This window comes from Oryctolagus cuniculus, chromosome 6 (assembly GCF_051225735.1).
Source record: "Oryctolagus cuniculus isolate XC-2025 breed Fujian yellow rabbit chromosome 6, ASM5122573v1, whole genome shotgun sequence".
In the NCBI taxonomy this organism is placed as follows: domain Eukaryota; kingdom Metazoa; phylum Chordata; class Mammalia; order Lagomorpha; family Leporidae; genus Oryctolagus; species Oryctolagus cuniculus.
Window position 1 is genome coordinate 86,142,595 of NC_142872.1, and position 15,754 is coordinate 86,158,348.

Sequence of the window (15,754 nt, forward strand, 5' to 3'; positions counted from 1 at the left end):
CCATGTGCCTTCTTCCTTTGCTGATTTGGGTCAGTAATCCTGCCCTGTAATAAACCCTAAACAGATGGGCCGGCGCTGTGGCACAGTGGGTAAAGCCGCCACCTGTAGTGTCAGCATCCCATGTGGACACCAGTTTGCAAGTCCCAGCTGCTCCACTTCCAATTCAGCTCTCTGCTATGCCCTGGAAAAGCAGTAGGAGATAAACCAGGTCCTTGGGCCCCTGCACCTGTGTGAGGGTCCCACAGAAAGCTCCTGGCTCCTGGTTTCGGATCAGCCTATCTCCGGCCATTGTGGCTCTTTCAGGAGTGAGCCAGCAGATGGAAGACTTCTCTGTCTCTCTGTCTCTGCCTCTCTGTAACTTTGCCTTTCAAATAAATTAAAAAAAAAAACTCTATGTAAAGCAGCTTTTCTGAGACCTGTGAATCCTTCTGTGAATTATCAAGCTTATGGATGGTCTTGGGGACCCTGAATATGACCTGTATTTCTATTGTTTTTTAAATAACAACTCACCTTATACTGAATATCTTGAAGGATCTCGGTCACAGCCTTCAGGCCTACGTGCTCCTTCCCTATCTGAAATGCATAAAGCAGAAACCACAGCATTGTTAAACACTCAGGCATTACTCAAAGCAGCTAACAGAATCGAGGGTCTGTCCCTCTAGAGGGATTAAATGACTAGAACCAGGTCAGCATCTACTAAAAGAACAAAGCTGTTCAGTTAACACAATACAAGTCTTTGATACGGAACACCCAAGAATCCATTCTAAATTCATCTTGCTGTGCATGAATACCACTCACTGGGCTGTAGATATCAAATCTTAAGTTACTGTTAAGTATAAACGTAAAGAATATTTCTGAATTAAAACTACTCAGGGCCAGTGCCGTGGCTCACTAGGCTAATCCTCCGCCTGCAGCACCAGCACACCGGGTTCTAGTCCCGGTTGGGGCGCCGGATTCTGTCCCGATTGCCCCTCTTCCAGGCCAGCTCTCTGCTATGGCCCGGGAGTGCAGTGGAGGATGGCCCAAGTGCTTGGGCTCTGCACCCCATGGGAGACCAGGAGAGGTACCTGGCTCCTGCCATTGGATCAGCGCAGTGTGCCGGCCGCAGCGCGCCGGCCGCGCCGGCCATTGGAGGGTGAACCAACGGCAAGGGAAGACCTTTCTCTCTGTCTCTCTCTCTCACTGTCCACTCTGCCTGTCAAAAAAATAAAAAATAAAAATAAAAAAAAAATAAAAAAAAAAAAAACAATACTCGGGACAGTCATTGTGGTGTAGCAGGTTAGGCCACTGCGTGCAATGCCTGCATCTCATATGGGAGTGCTGGTTCAAGTTCCAGCTCCTCCACTTCTCATCCAGGTCCATGCTAATCCACCTGGGGAGCCACAGATGATGGCTTAAGTGCTTGGGACCCTGCCACCCATGCAGGAGACCCAGATAGAGTTTCTGGCTCCTGGCTTCAGCCTGGTCCAGCCCTGGCTGCCATGGTCGTGTGGGGAGTGAACCAGCAGAGGGAATCTCAGGCCCTCTTTTTCTCTCTCTGTCTCTCTCACCCTCACCTCTTCCTCCCAGCCTCTATCTCTCTGCCACTCTTCACTCTGTGTTCCAAATAAATAAATAAAGCTCTGGGCATGCTCAATTGTTTTACCTTTGGCATTTTTACCTTTGGCATCTACAGAATACTGTTACAAAGATTTTTAGCAATGTTTTAAAAATCTCACTAACTCAGAAAAATGGATATGTAAAGTTACCAAAATCAGGACATTTGATCACCTCTACTTATAATTCTATACCCAACTTTTTATTCTTAAGCAAGAATATGCTTTGCATACCCTTCTATTTGAAACAAAATGCACCAAAGAAATTTAAGACTTTATCAACACATTTAACAATTAGCATTTTTAACCTTAGAAGTTCTAAGTTCAATCTGACTTCTACTTTTTCCACCAACTTTCAGTGGCCCAAGATGATGATGGAGAGGAACAGCAGAGAACATTTATGACCTCAGATAAACAATCACAGTTTGCGTTTGCTTTCCTTTTTCCACATAAATTTTTGGAGAAATACCTATAAGAAGCTGGAGGAGCTGCCAACCTATACAGATTCTGTTTCTCCCAGTGCTAGCTAGATGTGAAGCATGCTAAGTGAACCGGCACCAAAAAGAAGAGAGGAGGCAGATGCTAGGCCTAGCGGTTATAACACTGGTTAAGAGGCCTGCATCCCATATCAGAACACCTCAGTTCAGTTCCCAACTCCAGCTCCTGAGTCTCGCTTTCTGGGAGGTAGCAGTGATGGCTCAAGTGACTGCATTCCTGCCACCCAAGTGGGAGATCTGAACTGGGTTCCTGGCTTTAGTTCTAGTGAGGGGTCTACTGTGGCATTTGGGGAGTGAACAAGTAGATGGGGAAACCCTCTCTCTCTCTCTCTCTTTCTCTCTCTCTCTCTCTCTCTCTCTCCTGCTTACTCTTTCTTTCAAATGAGAGAGAGAGTGAGTGAGAGAGAGAGAGAGAGAGAAACAAACAACCTAAATTGGGCCCATCAGCTCAAAATAATCCTGACTTCAATTATTTTCCTAGTACTTGGAATTTTTGAGACAGGCTCTGAAAACAGAAAGTGAATTTTCAAAAGTTTAAAAAAAAAAAAAACCACTATAAACACCCATGAACCCAGGAGCCTGGATCTGAGACAGGCTGCACCTTGGCTTCACCCAGGCTTAGCAGAAGTGAACGGTTATTTACCTTACTCACTGAACCACAATGCGGCATTGGATGCCTGTGCCTCTGACTCCTTGCGTGCACACCTGTCAGACTGCACACTGTGAAGAGTCCACATCTGAACCCTGCAAGGCCACATAACAGTGGTACCATAACAAGCTCCTTGCATTGGTCTGCTTGGGCTCTGATCCTGACATCACCAATTATTAGCTGTGTGACCTTGGGCAAGTTTACTTAACTTCTAAGTCCTTCCTTCTATAGCTACCTATGCAGTGAGGAGGACAAAAGTGACAGGGCTGAAGATTAAATCACACAAGGAACTTAGAGTTGGGTCTGGTACGCTGCAATTCAATTAACAGCATCCATTATCACTCTTCATCAAACATCACACAGCATCAAATATAGATTTCTACATAAAGTAGCACTTAATTATTACTGCCTCCTAGCTATAAAGATTTTTTTTTTTTTTTTTATTTTTGACAGGCAGAGTGGACAGTGAGAGAGAGACAGAGAGAGAAAGATCTTCCTTTGCCGTTGGTTCACCCTCCAATGGCCGCCGCTGCAGCCGGCGCACCGCGCTGATCCGATGGCAGAAGCCAGGAGCCAGGTGCTTTTCCTGGTCTCCCATGGGGTGCAGGGCCCAAGCACCTGGGCCATCCTCCACTGCACTCCCTGGCCATAGCAGAGAGCTGGCCTGGAAGAGGGGCAACCGGGACAGAATCCGGCGCCCCAACCGGGACTAGAACCCGGTGTGCCGGCGCCGCAAGGTGGAGGATTAGCCTATTGAGCCACGGCGCCGGCTCGCTATAAAGATTTTCATTCTGTGGGCAACACTTCATATCCTGCAACGAACTCCACCTAATACTCTCTCTCCTTTGCTTCCTGGCCAGATCTTTATAGGAAGAGGTTACAGCCACCACAAAACAAGGAGAGGTGATAGTCTCCACACACCCCCAACTGCTCCTGCGGCAGTTCAAGCAACAACACAACCTGGAGCCAGGAAGGAGACAACCAGGAATCGTGAGACCAATTCATTCCTTACCTCTCAACTTCGCAGTCTTCCTCCCAGAATCCCGGCCCTGGCCCACCTTCACTGCTAGCTCACTCTGGCCTGATTTCCGCCTTGCTCTCTGGGACAGGACCATTCTGTGTCTTTCACAGGCTCTCCCACCACCTCTTGGTCTATGGGAACCCCCTTGGGTCTGCAGCTCCGAGGGAAGGGGAAGCAGGACTGAAAGCTGAAGTCAGGGTTGTCAAACTTCAGTCTGCTACTCTCTGAGCCACACACACAAGGCCATCTTCCTCTGATGATGCCATGCCCTCCTTGCCACTCACGGGTCCTTCTGGTCAGCCCCTCCCCAGCATTAACTCCTGCTGTCACCCTGAGGGCTTTTCAAGCATGTGGGAGACCCGCCCCTCCCTGGCCTAAGTCTCTCCTCCCTTGAGCCCACAGCTCTCAGTTCAATTCCAGCGCAACAAAGCCATCCTAAAAACACTCCTTGCTTTTGCTTTCATTCAACTTTGCAGATCTTTCTCCGGCTACCCCGTCTCACCCATCCAGCTCTCTCCCCACCTTCTTCTCACTTCCCTCCTATTCTTCACAAGAAGTCAAGGCTCCTGGGCCCCTCTTGGCTTCCTCCTGAACTCTCCTGGCTAGGGTGAATGACATCTCTTCCACCACTCATGACTCTTTAAACCCTTTATCCTCCTAAGTCATCTGCTAGAAATCTCTCCCCCTCTACCTGGAGAGAGAACAGTTCATCATACCCTGTCTCTGCAATCCAGGATTCCCACTCTCAAGTGGGTCTCCTGCACGGATGGCCAAGCCTGTTATGATCCCCTCCTGGGCTATTTCAGGACCCAGCTCCACACCCACCCGCCTCTTACACAGTAAATAACTGCACCTTACATGTCTCAGACCATGAAGCCATCAGGCACAAGCCTCCCTAATTTCCTGCCCTTTTCCACCAACACGCTGGCCTCACTGGAGCCCAATCTTTCTGCCTAAGCCTCTATTTCAGAGCAAGGTGGGCCCCCTTCTACCCAAGGTTAATCCGCCCTCATAAGCTCTCATGCCAAGCCCTCCCGTCTCCTCCAGGACTTCTCTGCATCAAATATGCCTCTTCTGTCTGGTGCATTTTAATTCTATATCTGCACTAATGAAAATATAGGCAGCTCTCAGAGCTCTAAAGGACTCGTTGCAAGGCACCACTGGAGTTTGTCCCATCTGTCCTTCCTTCCATCAGTCAAGCTTCAAGGGACAGAAGTCCGCACTCACTGCCTCTGACTTCCACCCCTCCTGTTTGCCACTCCTCCTGACCAACTGCCAGACCCTGGGGTGGATTCCAGCCCTCTCCTCCCTGCATGTCTCACATTTGTCATCAGCCCTTCCTTCCCTCGTGATGTTTTGCTCTTATACTTTCTGTAAACTGACTCTCTCCTGAGACAGTCGTCTTCACCTAGACCTGAAATGTTCTTCACACCAGACTCATGCTCTTGTGGCTTTCCTTGGCCTACAGCAACACAGCTTATTCCAGGAAACACAGATTTTGGTTCCAAGAGGCTGGATTTCAGTCTAGGGCACCATTAGCCCACATCACCTGCTGTCTGTGAGCAAGCAATTAGGGGAAGTACTGAGTGATCACATCTGGTTCCAGTCCCAAGCATTTATTGAGTCTCAACTCCAAAGATGAGGCTAGTACGTTCCCTCCCCTTTTATACAAGACTACTTGTTTATTTGCTGTCTTAATTTTACTATTTTCTATTTATTATTTTATTTCTTTGAGTGAGGCAGAAGGAGCTCACACATCCACTCACTAGTTCACTTCCCAAATGAATGCAACAACGAGACCTGGACAAGTCTGAAGCCAAGAGCTTGGAGCTCAACCCTGGTTTCCAATGTGCATGACAAAGACCCAACTACTTGAGCCATCAACTGCAGTCACCCAGGGTGTGCATTAGCAGGAAACTGGAATTAGGACCATAGCCAAGACTAAAGCCTAAGCCCTATGATAAAGACATGGGCACCCCAAGTGGCATACTAACCACCAGGTCAAATATTCACCCTTATTCTTATTGTTTTAATAAGAAGATATTGCCCTTTATCACCTCAAATTAAATGCTTCATTAACTTTTTGAAGTTAAATTGTGGTCTTTAATAATATTCCTTCAATTTATTAAAGATTATCAAAATGTATAATTAAAAACATTTTTCATGGCTATTTTGTTATCCTAGTCTACTTACATAAAACAGTTAAAAAAAAAAAAAAGTGGAAGGATTATAGGCCCCTGACTGTGAAAAAAGCCATGAAACAAAGAGGAGATGATTCACTTTAAAAATACAAGGATTTGCTCTTTTTAAAATTCTATCTTTTTAAAATTTATCTATATCTGTAGATTTTGTGTTTTCTTTACCCACAAAATATAAAATCTCAAGACACAATAATTTATAACCAATTTTTTTCAATTAGCTCCTGATGAATACTTTAGTCAACACTATTGTACATTAAAAAAAATTTTTTATGTATTTATTTATTTGTCAAGCAGAGTGATGAAGGGCAGGAAAGAGATAGAGAAAAGGAATCTTCCATTCACTGGTTCATTCCCAAATGGACAAAAGAGCCGGGGTTGGCCCAGGCCAAACCAAAAGCCTGGAAATCCATCCCGGTCTCCCACCTAGAAGGCAGGTGCTCCAGTACTCGAGCCATCCTCCATTGCTTGCCAAGGCATGTCAGTAGGAGTACCACATTGGAAGTGGAACATCTGGGACTCAAACCCCGCACTCCGAAATGGGATGGTGGTATTGCTGGCAGAGGTTTTACCCACTATGCCACCACACTGGCTCCTCATATCCCCTACAAGCACCGACTTATGTCCTAGCTGCTCCACTTCTGATCCAACTCCCTGATAATCACCTGAGAGAAGCAGCAGAGGATGGCCCAAGTGATCCAACCTCTGTCACCCATAGGGCAGATCAAGAAGCTCTTGGCTTTAGCCTAGTTTTGTGCTGGCTGTTGCAGCCACTTGGAGAGTGAACCAGCAGATGAAAGCTCTCTCTCTCTCCCTCTCTCTGTAACACTTTCAAATAAATGAACAAAATCTCTAAAAATTGACACATAAATAATCTCAGTTGTATGTATTGCAATTAATAACACTCTTGATATCTATGCCACAAAAACATTAAATTCAAGAGTTTGGCCAGCGCCGCAGCTCACTAGGCTAATCCTCTGCCTGTGGCGCCGGCACACCAGGTTCTAGTCCTGGTTGGGGCGCCAGATTCTGTCCCAGTTGCTCCTCTTCCAGTCCTGCTCTCTGTTGTTGCCCGGGAAGGCAGTGGAGGATGGCCCAAGTCCTTGGGCCCTGCACCCACATGGGAGACCAGGAAGAAGCATCTGGCTCCTGGCTTCGGATCGGCACAGCACACCGGCCATAGCGGCCATTTGGGGGGTGAACCAATGGAAGGAAGATCTTTCTCTCTGTCTCTCTCTCACTGTCTAACTCTGTCCAAAATAAATAAATAAATATAAATAAATAAAAATAAATAAATAAATAAAAGAGTCTGTGACCCAACTCTCTTTGGGAAACTAAATGACTGAAGACTCCTTGCTGACATTCATGCTCTAATTTATAGTTATCCAGAAGCAGCCCAGAATCCCACATAGTTGAAGACCTGGTTTCTAATCCTGACTGCTCAGGTTAAACCACTGTGTGAGGGGCTGGCACTGTGGTGTAGCGGGTAAAGCCACCACCTGCAGTGCTGGCATCCCAAATGGGTGCCAGTTTGAGTCCCAGTTGCTCCCCTTCTGATCCAGCTCTCTTATGGCCTGGGACAGCAGTGAAAGATGGCCCAAGTGTTTGGGCCCCTGCACCCACAGGAGAGACCCAGAAGGAGCTCCTGGTTCCTGGCTTTGGATTGGCCCAGCTCCAGCTGTTGCAGCCACTTGGGGAGTGAACCAACAGATGAAAAACCTCTCTCTCTCTCTCTCTCTCTGCCTCTCTGTACTCTGCTTTTCAAATAAATAAATCTTTAAAAAAAAAATCACTGTGTGACCATAAACAAACACCTGACCTCTCTGGGGCTTGGTTCCTCTTCCATAATATTGGAGGGCAGGAGGCAGGGAGTAGGAGCTAAATTTTACCCCTAAATCTTCTGTGACATCAAGTAAGACAAAATTAAAAAGACACACCTTAGGAACCAGATCAAATTTTTACTTTTTAATGCATGTGGTCTGATTTCATGTTTGCTGAATTTAGATACCTTTGGCTCACTACAGAGTGCAAGTCCATGTTTCATATTATCTACCTCTGCCATGGTCATTGCCGATCTTATTTTATCTGTGTTTTCTAAAAGACACTTCAAAGTACCCCTGAGTGAAAAATCGCTCATAACCAAACTGTTAAAATCTTTACTTAATGTATGCAAAACTGATATTCTGTATATAAAGAGAAACGAAAATGAATCTTGATGTGAATGGAAGGGGAGAGGGAGTGGGAAAGGGGAGGGTTGCGGGTGGGAGGGACGTTATGGGGGGGAAGCCATTGTAATCCATAAGCTGTACTTTGGAAATTTATATTCATTAAATAAAAGTAAAAAAAAAAGAAAAGAAAAATCACTCATAACAAAAAGCTGAAGTAATCCACTACATGATTACATCAATGATTTTTCATAGATTTTGATGTCAGCCAGGGTCTAACAACATTTTCTGCAGTTCTTTTTCATACATAAAATGAACTCCACCTTCCAGACACACTTTCTGAATCATTTCCCCAAAGACCCGGAAGAAAATTTCTAATAAATCCATGAACTGTTGTCCACCAGTGAACACAGCTGAACCTCCACAATGACAAAGCTCGAGTTTCCCATTTTTACATGTTTCTGTCAATTTCTATTTTTGAAGGATCAGTTTTCCCTGCACATTTCACCCCTGAAGTCCTATAAAATCAATCAGCAATAAGCCCGCAGATGGTACAGTGATCCCAGCCGGCCGCTCACCTGGACAAACAAGGCGATGATGGCAATGCCATGTGGTTTCCCCACGGCCTCGTCGATGCTCCCGAACAGGGTGGAGTTCCAGTGGATCAGATGGAGCTGGCAGGGCAGGGAGGAACAGATACCATTAGGTCAGGAGCTTTTCAGAAATGCAAAACTGCTTCCTCCTTTGCTATGTTTATGTCAGCACACCCAACAAGAGGGTCACAGTGGCAGGTGTTGTGGCACAGTAGGTGAAGCCATCACTTGAGACACCAGTCTCCCACCTTAGAGTGCCAGCTTGGGTTCCAGCTCCTCTATTTCCAATCTAGCTGCCTGCCAATGCATCCTGGGAAGGCATCACATAATGGCTCATGTGTTTGGGCCCCTGCCACGCACATGAGAGACCCAGATGGTGTTCTGGGCTCCTGATGTCTACACAGCCCAGCCTGGATTATTACAGCCATTTGTGGAGTGAACCAGCAGATGGAAGATCTCTCTCATTCACTTTTACTAATTTTTTTCATTTTTTTTAATTTTGTCACAAATAGAATCCAAACCCTGCCCCTGTGTGCCTTCTCTGTATGGATCCCTTCCTTCATGCCTCTGGACAGAAACAAGGGCTGCTGGATCGCTGCCTCTCAAGTTCAGTATCACTCCTGACCTGGGGGAGCACAGCCAGGAGTGCTCACAGATCTCACCTTCGCTGATTTGTGTCTCTTTAAACCTCATCCTCTCTGCAACTCAACAGGACAACACTCCAGGTCTGAGCACAAACACGAGCACTAATTCACATTATCAGTATCTGCATAACCAGACCCTGCATCATCCAGTATTTCCATGAGGATACAACCAAAGCCTGTGACAAATTCTGGTCAATTATTTCAACTCACTCAGAATATCCATAGATAGCATACTTTTTAAAATGCCATATTTTAAAAAATAACTTTACTTAAGTCATTTAAAAAGTTTTTTTCTTTTATTTATTTATTTGAGAGACAAGGTGAAAAAGGGGAACTCCCACTCACTGGTTCACTCCACGAATGCCCAAAATTGGCCAGGCTGCGCTGGGCCAAAGGTGGGAGCCAGGAATCCAAAATAGGTCTCCAAAGTAGGTGGCAGGGACCCAGTCAGTCACCTTCTGCCTCCCACGGTCTTCATTAGCAGGCAGCTGGAATCAGGAGCCAGAACTGAGTATCGTGCCCAGGCACTCCAATACTGGCCAGCAGTCTCTCAATCCATGTCTTAACTGCTAGGCTAAACACCTGCCCTAGTGCTACAGCTTTTTAAAGCCATGGTAAAATGCTGAGTGCCAATGTAAAGCTCTATAAGAAGGCCATTTCCTGCACTTGGAGATAAAATTTTATCTCTGAAGACATAACAAACAATGCTCCAGAGGTCTCCTTCCTAACCTCATAAAGCTTCGCAGCTTTCAGGTTCACCTGGATTATGCACTTGCTCCTCCAGCACTAATAAAACACTTGCAAGGAGCCAAATTCAGCTCTACAGTTAAAAAACAAATGGCTACTGAGGTTCTTAGTATAATAGTAACCAGGGAAAATTCTCATAAACTATCTCCTAACTTTTAATCAAGTTGTAATTATATTCAAGCTTAAAACATTGCCTCCTTTAAAAAAATACATATAATCCAGGGAGATAAAGTTAAGATTCAACCACTGTTTATTTTAGCAGTAATAGTAATTATCACAAGGATTGCCACAAATTTTATTTTTCCACTGCTGAGTTTAACCAAGTACAATCTGAGATTATAAAACTGACCACTAGAGGGAGGTAATAAAGTTCTCAACTAATACTAGAATCACTACACTCAAAGCCAGGCTGGTCAGGCTATGAAAGACTCACATGAACTATAACTACCCAAGAAATGTGCTTGTCAAGGCGCTGCCTTTAAGAAAACAATGTTCTACAACTTCTCAACTATTAATAAAAGACAAACTGGTCTTAATATTGCCTTCTCTGGCTGTAACAACAATGGTATAGATAAGAACTGATTGTCTGAATTAAAACAACAAAGAAGGTCTAGGTCCAAGGTTGAAAAGTATTTTTATTGGACAAATTACAGAGTTCAAACCAACATTTTTTATAGCAACATCGTTGGGGCAGAGAGCATCTTTTTCAGAAACAAAACATTAATAAACTAAAAAATAAAAATGTATAGCTTTGTCTTTGCCCCTTCTTACAACTCAGCAACATCCTCACTCCCACCTGTTCTTAAAATACCACTTCATACTCTTCTGTGTTTAAAAGCATTAAGGGTCTCCACTCAAGTGTGTGCTGCACACAGTGACTTCATTTCCAAGAGCAGAGTACAGAAATGGGGCAAAAAATAGTGACTACAGGGTTGAGAGACCCAGCTAGCACTGGTCAAGGCCTGCATCCATGTAATGAGTCCCACTGATACAATGTATCTATCCTGAAAATGGCCTTTGTGCTCTTCATCCTGGTAGCCTCTACTTCAACCTAAGAAACACATCAGACAAATCTCACTGGGAGTCATTCTATGAAATTCCTAATCAGCATTCCTCAAAATGGTCCAAGTCATCAAAAAGAAGGACACCTAGAGAAATGTCCCAGCCAAGAGGGGAGATGTGAGAACTGCATAACATAGTGTCAACAGGTGAGATCCAGGAACAGAACGACATTAGGTAAAAACTAATGGAATCGAAACAAAAGATGGCATTTTGGTGCTATTGGTCTAGTAACTGTAACAAATATAGCCTGCTAATGTAACATATTAATAACAGGGAAAACTGAGTGTAGGATACATGGAGATTTTCTGTACTGTGTCGACAATTTTGTATATCTAAAACTGCTCTTAAAATGGGCCATTTTACAAGAAATAAAAGGAAGGAAAGAAGGGATAAAGGTAGGTGAGGGAAGGAGGAGAGGGGAAGGAAGGAGGAGAGGAGGGGAAGGGGGGGAAGGGAGGGGAGGAGAGGAGAGGAGAGGAGAGCAGAGGAGAGGGAGAGGGAGAGGGAGAGGGAGAGGGAGAGGGAGAGGGAGAGGGAGAGGAGAGGGAGAGGAGAGGGAGAGGAGAGAAATGGTACTTCAGCCAACCCAAGCTACCAAGGAGACTAGAAGATTGCTATGACCCCTACGTGTCTAACACAGTAACATAAGCTGAAAGTGGCAGGGAAACTTCTACCACCTGTCACTCATTCTACACCTGGATGTCCAATAACCACCTGAGACCTGGCAGTCCAGGGCAGGAGAGGTTCTGCCCTCACAGTTAATAGCAACCCCAGCTTTACAAAGCAAAGCTCTGTCCTGGTACTGAGGAGCTCTCTTCCCTTGAAACCGCATTCTCTCTACTCTCAGAGCAAACAAAATACCAGAGGCCCTCTTTCCACACCATTAGAGGATAGTTAATTCAAGGAGCAGGCCAATTTCAACACATTCTGGAAGTCAGCCCAGCTCTTAGCTACAACCCCAGTAGTAGCAGCCTCACTGTGTAATCCATAGGCACAACACACTGTTCATCTTTGCTGTCTCAAAGCTTTGACTCTCTCTACTCCCCAGATACTTTCCCTCTCCATGAGTACTGGTCTCCTAGTGCTGCCATAAGCAAATGCCACAGGCTGGACATCTGAGATCAAGATGTCGATGGGGTTGAGCCTTCTGAGTCCTGTCTCCTTTGTAGATGACTGTCTCCTCCCTGTGTCTTTACATTTTCTGTGGATCTGTGTCAAAATCTTCTGTCCTTGCATGGATACCAGACATATGGCAAAAAGGCCCACCTTAATGACCCCATTTTAACTTAATTACCTATATCCAGTCACCTGGATATTAGATAGTAAGGTTCAGCATAAGAATTTGGAGGGAATGTAGTTCAGCCCATAATAAATATCTGTAACACCCTCTCTTTTCTCCCCATGATAATGAAGACTTTGCATTCTTCAAAAGCTCAAAGTATTCACACCAACTTTTGCTCTCCTAAAGCCCTTCTTTATTCCTGTAGTTTTATCATAGTTGGCCTTACGCAAGGAGTCTTCTTGGAAAATGTGTACAATGGAAACATCATTCATGGATTTCTAAAATTTTTCCACAAAAACTTCTTTCTTCCACAAACTTTTTGAAGCACCCTTGTGTTAGTGTTGACTCTGTTCCACACAGCAAAGCCACAGACATAGGAAAGTTATAAACACATTTGAAGAACTTAGCGTGCCTTTGTGGGCAGTTAGTGGGCACATAGTTTGGCCGTGGCAAGGGATGAGACTGCACAGAGCTTTATATTTTATCATAACTGTATTTTGGGAAACACTAGAGCAATTTGTTGATGCAACAAAGATTACTTGTTTCGCCTACAATCAATCAGACTCCTTCATAACACTTCATTCCTTCAAAGCCCTTCTGACAATAAAGGGGTTGGCCTGGAAGGTAGCAGACAGTGAAGGCTGCAATATATGCCACGAGGCTACCACAGAAGTTCCAGCTGAAACAAATGATTGACAGGTGTGGACGAGTAATTTGATGTGTCAGTTTGGCTAAACTAGCACGCCCAATCATCAGATCAAACAGTAATCTACATGTTGTCAAAATATTTTTAAGATGTGATTAAAACTTAAAAGATTCCTGGTAAAGCTGATTACCCTCCCTACTGTGAGTAACCCTCATGCAATCAGTTGAAGGTCTGAGAGCAAAAGACTGAGTCCTCACAAAGGAGAAGGAACTCCACCCCCAGAAAGCTAGAGAAAAACAGCCTGAGCTGCCGCCTTCTAACTTGGCCCACAACATCAACTTTGCACGCATGTCCAGCCTTCAGTCCGCCCTGCAGATTTCGGACTAGCCACCCCCTGCAATCACATGAACCAGTTCCTTAATTAAATCCCAATCTCTCCTTTGTCTCCTTCTTTTTCCAACTCCCCCTCCTCCTCTCTTTCTGGAGAATACAGGTTTTCTAATGGGAATGGTTAAACAATCACAAGTGGAGACAAATGAGTTTGAGTTAAAAAGCAGGGGCTACTAAGTACGTGGTTTAGAAAACGAGTCAAGGGAGGGTAGGCAGCCTTTCCCAGTCCTCTTATCAGAGGTCTGAGTAGTCTATTCTCAGCAAAGGGATTCAGCAGACTAACTTCAAAGTCAAACAGAGCAGACGTGCTCTGGGGTGTGTCTGGTCAACGGCGAGTGCAGAATAGAGAGGCAGCAACACTGTGCACTTCTGCAACCCTATTGATAAATTCTTAGAGACGATGTGCTCTCATAAAAGACTTCTGAGCTGGGAATCCCGAGCCTCAGATTCCAGTTTCAGTTCCACAACTCTTTAGTTCTGTGAACTTCACAATCAGTAACTTCTCTGAGTATCAGTCTCTCTGTAACATAAGCAGACCTGTATCACACAAGCTTGGATTATTCATGCTTTTTTCTGCTTTCCCTTTATTCCTATACTCCTAATGCATTTTGCTGTCATTAGCATTAGTTATCTATAGCCAGCAAAGGCATAGGAGAAAGGTGATGAATTTTGAGAAGAGAAAGCAGCTTTCCAGTCTGTGGTGAAGACCAAGTGTCTTAGTCTGTTTTTCATTACTATAATCAAACACCTGAGGCAGGCTGATTTTGTGAAGAAAAGAGATTTAATTTAGCTCATGGGAGGTACAAGGTTTAAGGGCCTCATCAGGTGACAATTTTCTCTCTGGCAGGATCCCAAGACAGTGTAGAGCATCATATGGTCAGAGATAGGGAACAAGGATGTCTGTCTGAGTGCCTCCCTCCACTGCTTGTGAATTCACCAGGATTCAATCATAGGAGTTCCAGCCTAATGCTCTTATCTAATCCTAACCACTTCCCAAAGCCCATCTCTGAAGAATATAATGAAATATGTCTCCATCCTCTTGATTCTTCACAGTGGCTATTGAATTTCTTTAAAAAATTATTTATTATTTTGAAAGGTAGACTTACAGAGAGAGAGGGAGAGGGAGAGGGAGAGGGAGAAGGAGAGGGAGAGAGAGAGAGAGAGAGAGAGAGAGAGAGAATTTCTGTCCATTGGTTCACTCTCCAAATGGCCACAATGGTCAGGGCTGCACTGATCCGAAGCCAGGAGCTTCTTCCACATCTCCCACATGGGTGCAGGGGCCCAAGCATTTGGACCATCCCCCACTGCTTTCCCAGGTGAATTAGTAGGATGCTAGATAAGAAGTACTCGAACCGGCACCCATATGGGATGCCGGGACTACGAGTGGCAGCTTTACCCGCTATCTTACAGCACCAGCCTCAATGGCTATTGAATTTCAACACAAGAAGACTTGGAGGACACACAAACCATATCCAAACCATAAAACCAGGTATGTATAGATTCTGCTTAACGTTGCTAAGGAGTTCAAGGGCCGTATGGTTCCTGGACTCAGATGGTCCACTGTTCATAGCCACTAAACTGCATCAGGGTCCATGGGACTAAAGACCACTCCACAAAGGACCAGCACAGGCCTGCAGGAGCCTAGACCTTCTCTGCCTTGTGAACAACTTGTACAGCAAGTAGTAAGGGGTTGCCTTGCAGCTTGAATCCAAATTCCCACCATGGCTACCAATAGCATTGGTTTAAAACAAGGGGACAAGAAATCTACAACTGAAACACTCAGCCATTTCCAGGATCCCTTTGGTGATTCCGCCTTGAAAAGCAAGAGTCTGGCTTCCTCCCAACATGTCAGAGTAGAAGAAAGTGAAAAAAAGTAGAAGAAAGTAGAAAAAGGAAAGGCCCATTACTAAGCTCAGTGTGATGACCATTACGCTTTCCTATTAAAACAGGCATCCTGTATGGGTGTTTGGCTTAGTAGTTAAGATGCCTGCAACCCACATACAGTGCTGGGTTTGATAGCCATCTCTAGCTCCTGACTCCAGCTACTTGCTAATGCAGACCCTGCGAGGGAGCAAGCGATGGCCCAAGTAACTGTTTCCCTGCCACAGACATGGGAGACCTGGACTGAGTTGCCAGCTACCAGGCATTTGGGGAGTGAACCAGCAAATGAGTTTGTATTCGTTCTTTTTCTCTTTCTCTCTCTTTCTCTCTCTCCCTTTGTGTATGCTGGTCTGCCTCTCAAATAAATAATAACAAAATTTTAAA

At 45.0% G+C, this 15,754-nt stretch overlaps 1 protein-coding gene across 1 annotated transcript in view; it reads right to left on the reverse strand.

Annotated features, from left to right (window-relative positions):
* Window positions 1-15,754, reverse strand: part of CA8 (carbonic anhydrase 8 (inactive)) — a 125,518-nt gene that overhangs the window by 52,615 nt on the left and 57,149 nt on the right. The window contains exons 4-5 of the mRNA XM_051843756.3: window positions 8,704-8,799; window positions 511-573 (exon numbers count right to left, since the gene is read on the reverse strand). Of these exons, the coding sequence (XP_051699716.1) occupies window positions 511-573; window positions 8,704-8,799 (159 nt within the window). The remainder of the gene's footprint in view (window positions 1-510; window positions 574-8,703; window positions 8,800-15,754) is intronic.